The sequence below is a fragment of the Heloderma suspectum genome, chromosome 14 (assembly GCF_057233095.1).
Source record: "Heloderma suspectum isolate Gila_16-S chromosome 14, 16-S_ref, whole genome shotgun sequence".
Classification (NCBI taxonomy): Eukaryota; Metazoa; Chordata; class Lepidosauria; order Squamata; family Helodermatidae; genus Heloderma; species Heloderma suspectum.
This window is the reverse complement of record NC_139471.1, coordinates 12,979,294-12,994,475: the sequence shown is the minus strand read 5'-3', so window position 1 is coordinate 12,994,475 and position 15,182 is coordinate 12,979,294. Positions and strand designations below refer to the sequence as shown.

Here is a 15,182-nt window from a genome sequence, read left to right as displayed (position 1 = left end):
TTTCTCAAACAATACACATTTCTAAATATATTTTCTCTCCAAGTATGCATGTCTATCCATATTTTATCCCCAACTAAACATGTCCATATGCATTTTAGTATGGTCTTTGAGCCAAAACCTGCTTTGCAACATTCAGAGAAGTGTGAAATCTGAGAGATAACTACATTTTGATCTGCATGTTGGTCCTGGCAGTGCGAATCAGGTTGGTTCATTTTGAAATGTGGACCAAGCAAAATCATCGAACATCCCTAAAAAAAACAAATCTGTAATAATACTCCTAAACACTGAATGTAGATTCTTTTGACTGATATTCTAGTGGCATTTACCTCTCTTCTCTCCCTTCCCTATCAGTCCATTGTAGCTAATTAGGTTAAGTTCCTTGTTCATGCCCCGATGTCAGGGGTGTTTCTGAACGCAGGGAGTGGGATAGTAGTTCAGATTCTGAAGGAGACCCGCCAGACATGGGGGAGCTTTTTTCCCAGGCTACTCCAGACCTGACTAGGCCAGCTCCTCGGGTGTCAAAGGTCCAGCTGGCAGAGAATGAGGATCCCTCTTCAGTCCCCGCCCCATGAGAGACAGCAAACAGGGGGAGGCAGGGTTTGGGAAGTCTGATTTAATAGATGCCAGGCATAGATGCAGAGTAAAGAGGGAGAAGGCAGGGGTGGAACTTGGATGGTCTATACCCCATTGTCTTTTTATGAAAAGCTGCGCTTGGAAGCCTCACGAGAGAGAGAGAGAGACCTCCCCCTCCCTTAAGTTAGGTTAGTGAGACCACCTTCCTCTTCAAACGGCGGGCAACTTTCATAACTACCTTTTGAACCCCCTGAAGGCATTTCCTTGTAGACTGAGAGTCACTAAGAATTTGCATCTGCATGACCTTTTGAAGTAATGGCTTAAAGCTGTAGACTGAAGCCTCTCATCTGTGTTTGTTTCGGTGTTTGAAGTTAAGTGGGGGCAAAAGGAATCCTGACACCCAGTGTCCCTAACAACAGGCAAAGGATGAACTTTATGAGCATGAGAGAGTTGGGCAGTTGGGGTTACATTATGGGCCTACCTTGGCATGTAAAAGTCAGGAGAAGAGAAAGCATGTCTTCTGGACTCACAACGTTTCTGGGACAGAGACACCTGAATACACGAAAAATAATTCCCTCCCTCAACATAACATGCTCTTAGATCGGTGGGAGATAGGGATGGCACAGGTGTCCATCTTGGTCCAGGATTCTGTTGGACCGCCCATGCCCTCAGAGCTGCTCCTGCCAAGCCCCTGCCTGACCCCCTCCCATGCTCGCCGAGCCACCCACAATTTACCCGGGCCCCATCCTCCTCCGTCATGATCGCCTTTTAAAAAACAACAACATGGTGATCGCAATACTGCACCCAGAGACTTATATGCAAAATGGCGCCAAGAATCTTGCATATATGGGCAATTTATGGAGCCATTTTACTTATATGTCTCTGTGCACATTTTTTCCACATAGACATATGCGCAAAACGGCACCATCTATCACGCACATACACAAGATTCATGGCACCATGTTTTTCAAAACACGGCGATCGCGGCAGTGGCAGACAGGGCCTGGGTAAGTGTAGGTGGCCCAGAGAGCAGGCGTGGAGCTCGAGCATGGGTCTGGGGGACACATGTGCAGGAGCAGGGGTTCGGCGGACATCTCTGTCCCACCAGTGTGGGAAGTACATTGAGTGATGACACAAGACAGGGCCTTCTCTGTGGTGGCACCCAAATTTTGGAAGGAGGACATTTGTGTCAGTTTGCCTGCCCTAGACTTTACAAACATTTCACCACCAGGCTAAGTCCTTCTCTTTATGAGCAGTTTATGTCCAGTTAGCAGCCACTGCAATGAATAAAACTGGATCTTCTGTTGATTCTTCGTTTTGTCTACAGATTGTTTACTGGTTTAATAAAAGCTGATTTCTTGTATTTTATTGAAGGTTGTTTTTAATACTGTTGTTACCCTCCTTGAAATTTTGATGAAGGATGGAGTATAAATAGAACTTCATATTTATAGAAGTATAAACAGAAATAGATTAGAGCCCGTGTGGCCTAGTGGTGAGAGGGTTGGACTGGGGTTGGACTGGGAGCCAGGAGATCCAGGTTCTAGTCCCCACTTGGCCATGGAAGCTCACTGGGTGACTTCGGGCCAATCAGAGACTCTCAACCCAACCTACCTCACAGGGTTGTTGTTGTGAGGATAAAATGGAAAGGAGGCAGATTATGTTGACTGCCTTGGGTTCCTTGAGAAAAAAAAGGCGGGATATAAATGTAATAAATAAACAAACAAACAAATAAATAATAAACTAAATTAAATAAATGCATAATTATAAAAGTGAACAGATAGATATGGGTTCTAGGCCACAATCCTATGCATTCTTGCTCGGGAGTAAGCCCCATTGGACACAGTTGGACTTCTTTCCAGTAAACATACATAGGAGAGCACTACAAAGTTTCTACATAAGTTTCTCCTCTAAGCCTGGCTGTTTTTCCCTTTGCCTCTATAGGCCTCAAACCTTCACAGGTGGACTAGGCAGGCCTGTGGTCTGATCTAGCAGGGCTCTTCTTATGTTCTTAGGCAATGGCTAATATGTCACAGGGCCCTCGTCATTATAGAATTGGAATGCTAGGTAGGGGTGCACACATTACGTGGTCCATTCCTCTGCTTCCTGTCTGCCAAAGCTCCACGAATACAAGCAGGTCTGGATCCCTTTGTAATACCTGGGCCATTACCTGCTGTCACTGATATCCCTAAAGTTCAGAACTGGATCTCTGACCATGTGCCCTATGGGAGAGGAAGGTTCTCTTTTCAGGTGATTCTTCTAACAGGGAACCCAGGTGGAGAGTTGATGCATGCAGTCATAGTCAACAGAGCTCGAATGACGGCCTGGCCAGGACTATATGGAGGCTTATTGGCTTACTACTTCAGGGGCTTGCAGGGTGTGAAGGTTTGAGGCCTACAGAGGCAAGGAAAGGAAAAAGGTCAGGCCTAGAGGCCTAAATTCTCAGAAGTCACAATGTCACAGGATGCAGAGTCCATTCGATTTTGAGCGAATAAATGCAGGATTGATGGTGTTTTTCAGAATGACGAACACGTGGCAAGCTCAGTTGCTCGGAAGAGTTTGCTGCAGCTTCAATGATTAAAACAAAACTAAATCAACAACAAAAACATGCATACCACCATCAAGCTACCCTATACTAGGGATGTACGGACTGTGTAAAATCTGCTCCGTCCGTGTTTCACAGATTGTCAGGTGCCTTTTGTTCTGTCGTCCGCCCACAGATGGATGGGAATATCATTTTTTTCATCGTGCAGAAAAATATGCAAATAATTACATAAGTATTTACGTAAGCATTTACAGAATGTACCTTAGTATGTAACATTTAGAATATTGTCCCCCATTCCATTCAAGGTTTCCTCAGCAGAAACCTCTGTATTTTCCTACGAACTTATGTGTGTAAATTTGGGGAAAGTAAAAAAATCATCCGACAGCCCATGGACTCTTCATGGCCTGAGGGGGTCACTCTGCAGAGGATTCCACAGGTTGGATTCTTAGAAATCCGCACTCATTTTAGTCGGTCTCGAATTTCTCCAGCATCCCTACCCTACACTGGATTATCTGACAAAGTTTACTATCTTCATGAGCAACTCCAAGCCTCCCTCTCTCTCTCTCTCTCTCTCTCTCTATATATATATATATATATATATATATATACACACACACACACACACACACACACACACACACAGGATTATGTTCTGCAGTTTCAAAACACCAGAGCTTCTGACTCACACATTTCTTTATGGGAAAGGAAATGTCTGTTATGTTTGTGCCATGCTCCCAGTGGATGTAAGGAATAGGCATGGGCATTTATTATGGTCTGCCCATTGTTGCAAAGATAGCAGCAGCAACAGGATGACTATTCTGTCCAATTCGACTGTCTCCCTGACTGTTTCCCTTCTTTTCTCAAAGATATGGGGTTGGATCCAGACTTGGTCATGCTTAGAGTAGTCCACTGCAATCAATGGGATTTCAGTTCATCATTGTCATGACCCCCATCCCTTAGAGCTTCCATGGTGCAGCAGAGGATTTTAATGCAGATAAGGCACGGGCCATTGCCTTGGGGGTAGGACAGTCACTGCCTCATTCAGGGCCCTACTGGCTAACCCTGCTATCATTCACTGGCTCAGAAGATGAGTCCCTTGGAGAAGGCTCACAGAAGTCTCAGACTACAAAATCAGGCCAAGGGGCCTTTAACAGTCCAGTCAGCTGCTTCTGAAGGGGTGAAGCTGACAACACTTGTCAGCCTACATAAGGCTTCAGTTGCCTTTAGCTCCCTGCTGAGGCAACAACCTCCTATTGTTCTATTTCAGGGGTGCTGAACTTCTTTCAGCCTTAGGAGAGGTATTTCAACCTTTTAAAATGGGGCAAAACTGCACATAAGATGGTGATCGGGGGAATGGGAGTGAGGCCAGGGGAAGAGGACATTGTGATTTGGGGAACCAGGAAGGGCTGGATTGGGGCCCCAAGAGGGCTGGATTTGGTGTCCACTCCTGAGGTTCTGCACGCTGTACTAGCAAAAGAGAATTTCAGCCAGCAGGACCCACCTGGAGCTATCCAAGGTTCTATTTGCTTCCTGCTTTGATTTGCTACTAGATGCTACCAGCTTCCCCCATGAGCCTCAAGGTAGTACAGAACAGGACAGTCAAGATTAACTTAAATACAAATGATTTCAGTGTTCTATCCTAAGCATGATTAAGTCTAAAAAGGGCAAACTCCATGTTAGGCACAATTAGGAAAGGAATTGAGAATAAAACTGCCAATATCATACTGCACTTGTACAAATTTAAGTTGCAGCCGCCCTTAGAATACTGTGTACAGTTCTGGTCACCACACCTAAAAAAAGATATTGCAGAGCTGGGGAAAAAAAGTGCAGAAAAGGGCAACTAAAATCATCAAGGGGCTGGAGCATCTCCCTATAAGGGAAGGTTACAACAGCTGGGATTGTTTAGCTTGGAAAAAAGGACGGTCGGTAAGGGGAGACATGATGGAGGTGTACAAAACGATGCATGGTGAGGATAATATGGACAGGGGGACATATTTCTCCCTCTCTCACAATACTAGAACTGGGGCTCATCCCATGAAGCTGATTGGTGGGAGATTCAGGACAGATAAAAGGAAGGACTTCTTCACACAGTGCACAGTCAAACTATGGAATTTGCTACCACAAGAAGTAGTGATGGCCACCAATTTGGATGTTTTTAAAAGGGGGTTAGACAAATTCCTGGAGGAGAAGGCTATCCGTGGTTACTAGTCCTGATGCCTCTATGCTACTTCTAATATCAGAGGCAGTAAGCCAGTTGCTGGGGAACATGGGCAAGAGGATGCTGCTGTGCTCATGTCCTGCTTGTGGGTTTTCCATGGGTAGCTGGTTGGCTACAGTGTGAACAGAATGCTGGACTAGATGGATCCTTGGTCTGATGCATCAGGGCTCTTCCTATGTTCTTAGATCCAACCCATGTTCATAGGACAACATTGTTCATACTCACCATCATAACAACAGTAATAATCAAACATAAGAGGAGTAAAGTACAAATTGTATGATAAATGCAACAGTAGAGAGGGGGCCATCTCTACTGTTGAGAGCCTTACACTTCCCCTAAAGCAGTCCCACACTTCCCCTCAAATGATGGAGGCATAACGCCTGAATAGGGTTAAAGCACCAACAGAATCCAGTGCCTTAAGAGATCATAGAGATCATAGGGTTGGGAGGGGCCTACAAGACCATCGAGTCCAACCCCCTGCTCCATGCAGGAAGCCTGATTCCTAGGCAGTCTTCCATCTAAGTACTAACCACAGCTGACCCTGCTTAGCTTCCAAGAGCAGATGAGATCGGGTGCATCCAGCCCTTTGCTCGACATCATAGAATCATAGGGCATGAATAGGGTTAAAGCACCAACAGAATCCAGTGCCTTAAGAGATCATAGAGGAGATCATAGGGTTGTGGGGGGCCTACAAGACCATTGAGTCCAACCCCCCGCTCAGTGCAGGAAGCCTGATTCCCAGGCGGTCTCCCATCCAAGTACTAACCGGGACTGACCCTGCTTAGCTTCCGAGATCAGACGAGATCAGGCGCATCCAGCCCTTTGCTCAGAAATTTAATTTAATGTTTAAAGTACACAATACATGCAGCCTAGTGCATCTGCCATGATGTACCCCTGCCAGAGAAATGACAAGATTTATTTAATGCCCTGTCTGACCAGTAACCTACTCCATGGTGGTGGAGAAGTTGCATAAACATGAGATAAATCTTCCGTAAAGAAATCATCAAAATGGTGAGCAACAGAATAAATAGATCGGATGAAAAAGACACCTCTTACTACTGTTGTTGAAAAGGACAGAACATAAAGTGTTTCATTTCTTTCTAAACGCCATGAGGTGCAAGCTGGATCAAAATGCGGAATCTGGCAGAAGGGCCCTTGGCATCTTATCCTGGTTTGCCTGGCTGATCATTTCTGCTCATCAGAGCCACCACAATAATAGGAGGAAGGTGGTAATGCAGCTTGTCCACCCAGCCAGATCAGGTGATCTGGGGAGCCAAAGAGTCCCCCCCCCTCCAAGCCTTATATGACTGCTGCCCGAGGTGTCAGCAGCGTGTCTCAAACCTGCCTGGACACAAATTCTGTCCAGAGCTTTATCTTGCCCAACATTTTGCCAGGAAGACTTCTGAGCTGAGCTGTTAGCGCTTCTGTCTCCTGGCTGTCAATCAGTCTTCCAACAACAAGCCTCTGACTAGTGGGGTGCCTATTCCATGGGCAAGATCTCTGGGACTAGCCCCCCGCACATGGTTTTGTTATTAACTTGTTATTATTCACGCGGTCATGTGGGATTCCAGCATGCAGACGCAGCTCCCAGGAAAGAGCTTGCGGTGGGGCAGGGGGTGGGGGATGTCATTTCATTTCATTCATTACATTTCTATACCGCCCCATAGCTGAAGCTGTCTGGGCAGTTTACATGTCTGCAAGTGCACAGAAGCGGTGCACAGGTCTGCTGAAACCCCCATTGTCAGCACTCCAGTTTGGGAGCCGTGACAACCTATCCACATGATCAGTGGGGTTAGTATGTACTGTGTCACCTCTGTGTTGGAGAGCAGGGAAAAGCTGCATGATTGAATTCTCTCCTACATGAAGGAAGGAAGGAAGGAAAGGCAGAAAAGAAGAAATCCTTGCATGTACAAGTCATGTGTCAAAGATATGGCTTGGCAGGAGCCCTTCTCCCTGACCAGCTAGCTTTCCACAGATAGGGAGCTTTTCGTTTTTAAACCGGAGGAGCATTCAAACATGGAATCCCTTACTTATGCTCTGAAGTGGAATGGTCCCAGAAAGGCTTTATTGTGTGCTCCCCCCGCCCCCACCCCACTGAACATTTAGATAATCCCTGTTCATAATTTATTTGTCTGTTGGTTTGATCAGGAAAAAGAACAAAGCCAGGATTGTGGAACAAGGGGGAACTAAACTGCAATCTCTCTTCTATCAACAGGACCAAAGGTACACAGATAACATCGCAAGGAGGTGGCTTAGTGGTGTGAATCCATGCATCCACAAGCAGGTGTCTGACATGTTACAAGGACCTAGAAATTCAAGTGAGTTGATCTCCCATGGGGAAATGAAAAGCATTGGGGGGGATGTATCTTAACCATCCTGGAAGTCCTGGATCACTGAGCTCAGTGTGCAGTTCAGCCGAGCAGGCCTCTTTTTCCAGAACTGAGATAAAATCAGGAGGGACACATATAGAAATAGGAAGGAAATGGAAGAGAAGTGGGGCCAGCTGTGGGGCTGGTACATCTGTGAGCTAAAGGCTCTCAACATCCCTGAAAAACATCTGAGAGGGCAGCAGCAAGAAGTCCCAAGACTAAAATCCAACAAGCAACAAATGGAAATATTTCTCCCAGGTATACGCTTTTGGGGCACACCAGCTCACATGTAGCAGGGCAAGGTAGGAGAAGGTAGCGGTGAACATTCCCCAGACCTTGGATGGGGCAGGGACTACCTGTCCCAGAATCCCCAGGCAGAAACTGATGTTATTTATTATTTGCGTTCTGTTCGAATGCTCACAAAGGCTCAGCCTCTTTGGGGGCAAAGAGGGGGATATCTGCACACCCTTAGAGGAGTTGAACATCTCCCAAGTTACAAAAAGTAACAAGAAATTCTCCACATCCCAGAATACACACATCAAAAACCGTGTAAAAGGGGAAACTTCCCTTCAGGATGTGCGCACTTTTGAGTCACCAAATCTACACAGGGATCGTCAGCTTCAAAACCCCTTTCCAGGAAAAGCAACCAGGGCATTCACCGTGTTTCCCGTTCAGGGTTGCCGCTTTCCAGTTCAGGAAATCAGAGCCAGCAAAGGAAAACTACTTACGAAAAGGCGAAGGCCACAAGAGCCCCACTGACCACAATAAAATCCAGGATGTTCCAGAGGTCACGGAAATAGGCGCCAGGATGGAGCAGCAAGCCCAGGTCAATCATCTTTGGAGGAAGCAAAAGCAGAGCAAAAGATATGAGACCCACGGGAGGAATACAGACAGCCTGTGACATCTGGCTGGAGATGTCAGAGAATTCCACGATGGATCTCGGTGAGGCCGAATGCCAGTGCATTCAGCCCCTCAAAGACCATCGTGGAACGAAGCCCCCCCCCCACGAAAGGCATGCGAAACAGAGCACTTACCTTCTCCCGTCTGTGCTGCTTTGCGAATGGCGGCCGTCCTGCGGCCGCCATTCGCTTCCTCCTCTTCATAGCCGTGATAGGCTACGTAAATACTTACGTAGCCTATCACAGCTAACGCAGGGATGCCATTTGCATCCCTGCGGAGGTTGTGATAGGCTACATAAATACTTACGTAGCCTATCATGGCAGGGGGGAAAAAACCCAGCGTAAGCAAATGGCAGTGGCTACCGCCATTTGCGTACGCTGGGGTTTTTCCCCCTGCCGTGATAGGCTACATAAATATTTATGTAGCCTATCATGGCTCAATACAGGGACGCAAATGGCGGCGGCTACGACAGCCACCATTTGCATCCCTGCAGGGCTGCCCAGCGGCCGGATGTCCAGCTGTGGGCAGCTGGAGCCAGCTGGCGGCTCCGTGGCTTGGCCGCGGAGTGGAGCCGGCCAGGCAGGATTCTGGGGGGGAGGACTGGATCACCTCCCCCCCGTCGAGGATTCTGGGGGGAGGGACGGAGCGCCTCCCCCCCACATGGATTGCCCGGTGCAGAGCCAGGTAGGTGTTTCGTACATCCCTACTTCTGGCCTACAATTGCACTGATCTTCTACTCTGACTTCAGGGTGGAGTTGTTCTAGGCCTTGATGTCTCTACACTGAAAGCCCTCTTGGAAGTTAGAGTTAAGGATGTGCAAACCCACCCCCACCTGGGTTCTCCGGGTGCCAGCCCAGCCCCTGCTCACGCTTGCCAGTCCCCAGTCTGCATTTGAGCCAATCCCACACTTGGTGAGCAGCCCACACTCACCCGGGCAGCGTTGTCAAGCTCTGCAGTCGCCATTTGCATACTCAAATATGCGCATTTTTGACCACGGAGCTTGACAAGGCCACCGGGATGTGTGGGCTGCTCACCAAGGACGGGAAGGGATCAAGTGGGGGCAGGGGTTTGGCAAGTGGGGCTTGGGGTCTGGGCAGGGGGGGGTTGGCCAGATTCCCGGACGGTATTGGGCATCCGTGCCATCCCGTACTCTAACTTCCAAGAGGGTTTTCAGCGTAGAGACATCAAGGCCTAGAACAACTCCATCCTGCACTCATAGAGAATCGTGGCCAATAACAGCTTTCCATTTTTTCTGAAAGGCCAGGAATTGCGTCACTCTGCCATTTTCTAACTCAGTGATAGGGAAGGATAAATGTGACAGTGTTGGTTTCTCTCAGTTCTTCTCATTTTTCCAACATTAAGTTCACTTTGACCCATTTCCGCATCAGTTTGCATTAAAAAAAAATCAGCACTAAGCATGCATGTATGTGTGCATTTCTCCAAATGTACACATTTTTATACACAATTTCTGCCTAAGTTACACATTTTTGGCAAGCCATTTCCCCTAATACAATGCACTTTTGTGTGTTATTTTCACTAATATACACATTGTTGTATGTGCATTTTTGATTGAAGAACTGCATCACAAATTCGGAGATGTGCGGCTATCAAAGCATAATTGGTTCACGTATTGGTTTGGGAGGTATGAATTTGTTCAGTTTGTATGAACTGAACAAATTTCCCCCACATCCCTGCTCAGTGCTGGATTAATTTCTCTCCCATCCCTACTCAGTGTTGGGTGGTTGTTATCATCATCATTTCTATACTGCCCAATAGCTGAGGCTTTTAGGGCAGTTAACAAAATAAGACTTAAAACTATAACATACAGTAGCATAATATTACACATGGACAGAGCAACAGATTAATCCTGCCTCTTGGAATGAGTTCAAACTTCACTTTTCCCCAATCATGTTTGAATTTGAAAGTTATTCCTTAAACGTGTTGATTTGTTAGACAACTGTCTGTGTATTTCCAAATACATAAAAACCTTTCTTTCTGCCATCTGCCTACCAACATTTTTTGTTTCGTTTCTGGATTTGCGCAAATGCACATTTGTGCAAATGCGCACATGCGAGAATGCACAAATTCCCCCCAGATGTGCATTTTCATGCTTTAGCCTATGGGGAAAATGCACATTTTTGGCCAGGTTTTTATTATTATTATTATTATTTTGCATATGTTTTCTATGATGAAATTTGTGCAAAACTCCTGAAGGTTAGAAAAACAGTCCGCAAGTCTGTGGAATCGACCCAACAGGGGAAAAGCCAGTCGACTGCAGAATCCACTGGTCAGATTCATCAAAATCCAAACTCATCTGGTTCCATTGTGGATTTCACTGATAGCCCTACTCCCAGGATTAGTGCTTAGGATTCTAGCCTGAATGTCTGAATTGATGTGTCAGTTTCTCCATTACCAGTCACTCCCAGTCTCTTTCATACTCTTTAATTATGGTAAAGGATTCTTTGTAACTGTGGTTAGTAATGATGTGATCAACCAAAAATAAACCAACAACAGAAGATCACATTAGAGCAAATAATTTTATGTGCTGTGGGAGGGGCCATGGCTCAGTGGCAGAGCCCCCGCTTTGCAGGCAGAAGACCCCAAGTTTGATCCCCGGCATCTCCAGGTAGGGCTGGAAAAATTCCTGCCTGAAATCCTGGAGAACCACTGCCAGTCAATCTTGACAATACTAGGCTAGATGGAGCAAAGGTCTGACTCGGTATAAGGCAGCTTTCTGTGTTCCTATGACCTAACAGAAACAGATTCTTACCTTTATCACCATCTCAAATGTAAAGACACCTGTAAATATATAATCCAGGTACTTGAGGGCCTAAAATCAGAATGAGAAGTTTGAAAGGAGGCAGTGTGAAATTAATCTGGACAAAAGCAGCAGAGAAAACGTAGAGCTTCTACAGAGACAGGATTATTTTATTATTACAGCTTCAAACAGGACCCAAAGGGGTTTCTCCTAGGAAGACATGCATTGTCTCGATCAAAATTAGAGGCATGCCTTACTCAGAGAATACCAGGAGCTGTTAGAGATAGAACCAGGAGCCCATGACTCTGTGCACAGTTGCTCCATGTGTTGGACTACCAGGGCTTCAGGCTGGAGCATCTCCCTATGATGCACAGAGTTCTGTTTATAGTACCATGGCTGGCCACTGGCTTCCCTCAACAAGAATGACTATAAAGGAGGGGTGGGGAACTTCTTTCAGTCTGAGGGCTGAACCCAATTTTCGAGAAGCTCTCGGGGGCTACATTGCAGTACTGGGTGGGGGTGAAAGTGGGGATGGGCAAACTCCCCCATGCCCACCCCGCGTGCAGCTCACCAGAGCCCCGCTGCTTGCCCGACCCTGGCAGACACGCAGGACAAGCTGCTGGATGGTCTGCAGGCACCCAGCAAGAGCTCACGGTGTCCTGCTTGTCCATGAGCTGCCATTTTGCATAAAGTAGCAGGTAAGCCTTTTATGGAAATCGCCATTTTGTGCAAAAGGTTGGCCGTAAATAGTGCGATTGATGCAAAATTACAGGCCAACTTGGACCATTAGGCCATTTATGCCTGCAATTTTGCACGAATCGCGCAATTTGCAGCCACCGTTTTGCACAAAATGGCCATTTTTGTAAAAGGCTTAGCCGCGATTTTAGGCATGATGGCAGCTCATAGATGGGCAGGAAAATGTGTGGGAGATGTGTGTCTTCCTTACAAACATCCCCCACCCCACATACCTTGGAATGGCAACATTCACTGCAACATTTGAACCTCGTGAAAATTGGGCAGAGTGAGGTCCCTCACCTCATTCCTTGGTGACTCGGCTTGGACAGGATCTTCGGCAGCCAGTGCAATGCTGCTGAGCGCGATGACGATGAGGATGACCATCTCGAAGTAACGCATATTCACAATGTAATGGCACAGACGCCGGATTCTGTGAGAGTCAAGCAAAAACGATAACACACTTATGCAATAAAGTCTCTGTTGCCTCACTATTCAGCAGACGGGCCTAGCCCTGACAACCACCACAGAAATCATATTGTTGATAGGGATCTCCTTAGATAGCCATGTCAGAAAGGAAAATGGAGGGCCAGCACCAGGATTTGGTATCAGTGGGGAACTGCCAGTGCCCCATCATCCCAACAGGACCCACCACCCCAACAGCGCCCCAAAGAACCCCATGCTCCACTTTACGTCCTCCCCACCCTTAGACCAGCACTCTGAGCAGCTAGCCACCATTTTAATTTCCCATATTGGCCCAGACATAGCGTCATTCCAGGGCTGGGAAATTTAATGGCAGCTAGGCTCAGCCTCTCAATATTGCCCAGAGCACCGCTGGTGGTCTCTGCCACTCCTGCCAGGTAAACCAACCAGGGTCCACCAAGGGATAAGAGGGCACACCAGAGGGCACTTGGCCCAGTCACCCTCAAATCTGGAGCTGGCTCTGGAAAAATGAATTTGACAAGGACATGAGAGAAGGCTTTCCTTGTGCACATTTGTTTCCTCCATAGTAAAGATTGTCCTTTGCATGTGAAAGGTCTAAGGTTCATTCCGTGGTATCCACAGCTACAAGGATCAATTAGCAGATGCTGGGAAAGACCCGTCTCTACTGGGAAGTCACTCTCAGTCAGAGTACAGAATACTGGGCTAGATGAACAAATACTCTCACCTGGTTTAAGGCATATGAACATGGGATGAGCCCTGCTGGATCAGACTAAGGGTCCATCTAGTTCAGGATGCTGTTCACACAGTGGCCAACCAGCTGTTGACTGGGAACCCACAATCAGGACACAAGTGCATCAATGCCCTCCTGCTCATGTTCCCCAGCAACTGATGTGCATAGGCATACTGCCTCTGGTACTGGAGGTAGCACAGAGCCATCAGGACTAGTATCCATTGATAGCCTTTTTCTCCAGGAATTTGTCCAATCTCCTTTTAAATCCATCCAAGTTGGTGGCCATCACTATGTCTTCAGGTAGCAAATTCCATAGTTTAACTCTGCACTGCATGAAGAAGCCCTTCCTTTTATCTGTCCTGAATCTCCCACCAATCAGCTTCATGGGTTCTAGTATTTTGAGAGAGGGAGAGAAATGTCTCCCTATTTACTTTCTCCACTCCATGCATCATTTTGTGCACCTCTATCATGTCTCCCCTGACCCTCCTTTTTTCCAAGCCAATGGGAAGGCAGCTTCTTATGTTCCTCTGTTTGCTGAGGTCTTAAATATTTACGAAGCAGTTTTTCAGAAAAGGACATCTAGAATGATCAAGTGACTAGAGCAACTTCCCTATGAGGAAATGTTACAGTCTGGGCCTTTTTTTTCTTTTTTTTTTAGTTTAGGAAGAGAGCAAGTAAGGGTGGGAGGCGGGGAGATAACAGAGGTGTATAAAATTATGCATATTGTTGAGAAAGTGTAGAGGAAGAAGTAGCAGGACTCAACAGAAGCTGAGTGGAGGGAGATTCAGGAGAGATTAAAGGAAGCCCATCATCATGCCACATGTCATTAAGCTATGGAGTTCGCTACCAGAAGACAGAGTGACGCCTGCCACTTGGATAGCTTTAAAAGGAGGTTACACAAATTCATGTGGCATAAGGCTATCAATGGCTACTAGTCTTCATGGCTATATGCTACCTTCAGCATCAGAGGCGGTATGCTTATGTACGCCAGTGGCCAGGGATCGTGAGTGACCAGGTGCTCTTGCATTCATGTTTGGGGGCTTCCCTGTAGGCATCTGTGTGAACAGAATGCTGGACTAGACAGTTCTTTGGTCTGATCCAGCATGGCTCTTATGTTCTTGTGGCCCAAATAACGTTAACAAAGAACACCCAGTCTAGGCTCACTAGGTAGAAAGGCAGCTGGGAGAACTTACGGGTTGGTAGGACTTAAAATGAACATGGAGCTGTAAGGCAGGATTGGTTTGGGTCCATTGTCTGTCAAATCATCGTCAGCATCCATGTCTTTCTTCTCTTCTGTTTTAGTTTCAAATTCAACGTTGTTCACTGCAGGGGTGACAAAAGCAAAGTGGCAGCAAAATGCAACCTTCAGACTGATTAAAGCCTTTAACAACCAGTTAACTGACTGATTCCCACCAAGTGAGGGGTTAATTAACCCGTTCTCATCATTTCTTACTTATATGATGTCTAATGCTAGTGTAGTGTGGTGAGCCAGTGTGGTGTAGTGGCGAGAGTGTTGGACCAGGAGCTGGGAGATCCGGCTTCTAGTCCCCACTTGGCCATGGAAGCTCACTGGGTGACTTTGGGCCAGTCACAGACTCTCAGCCCAACCCACTGCACAGGGTTGTTGTTGTTGTGAGGATAAAACAGAGAGGAGGAGGGTCATGTAAACCACCTTGGGTTCCTTGCAAGAGGAAAAAAGGCAGGATATAAATGCAATAATGAATGAATGAATGAATAAACAAATAAATCTATACTAGGCACCATACAAAGTTATGAGAGATTAATAGAGGAGTCTAGGCTCTGGGGATAGATGGTTGTGGCAGGTCCAGTCCTGCAGGAGGAAGGGAGCTCTGCCTCTGAGACAGAGGTTGAGCTACCTGCTAGCCCCCAAGAGCAATGGCATCCCAAGAGGAAGC

At 46.7% G+C, this 15,182-nt stretch overlaps 1 protein-coding gene across 1 annotated transcript in view; it reads right to left on the bottom strand.

The window, feature by feature from the left end:
• CACNA1B (calcium voltage-gated channel subunit alpha1 B) overlaps positions 1-15,182 on the bottom strand; it is a 479,093-nt gene that overhangs the window by 104,323 nt on the left and 359,588 nt on the right. The window contains exons 23-26 of the mRNA XM_084821407.1: positions 14,460-14,589; positions 12,396-12,525; positions 11,373-11,432; positions 8,431-8,537 (exon numbers count right to left, since the gene is read on the bottom strand). Coding sequence (XP_084677533.1) covers positions 8,431-8,537; positions 11,373-11,432; positions 12,396-12,525; positions 14,460-14,589 — 427 coding nt within the window. The remainder of the gene's footprint in view (positions 1-8,430; positions 8,538-11,372; positions 11,433-12,395; positions 12,526-14,459; positions 14,590-15,182) is intronic.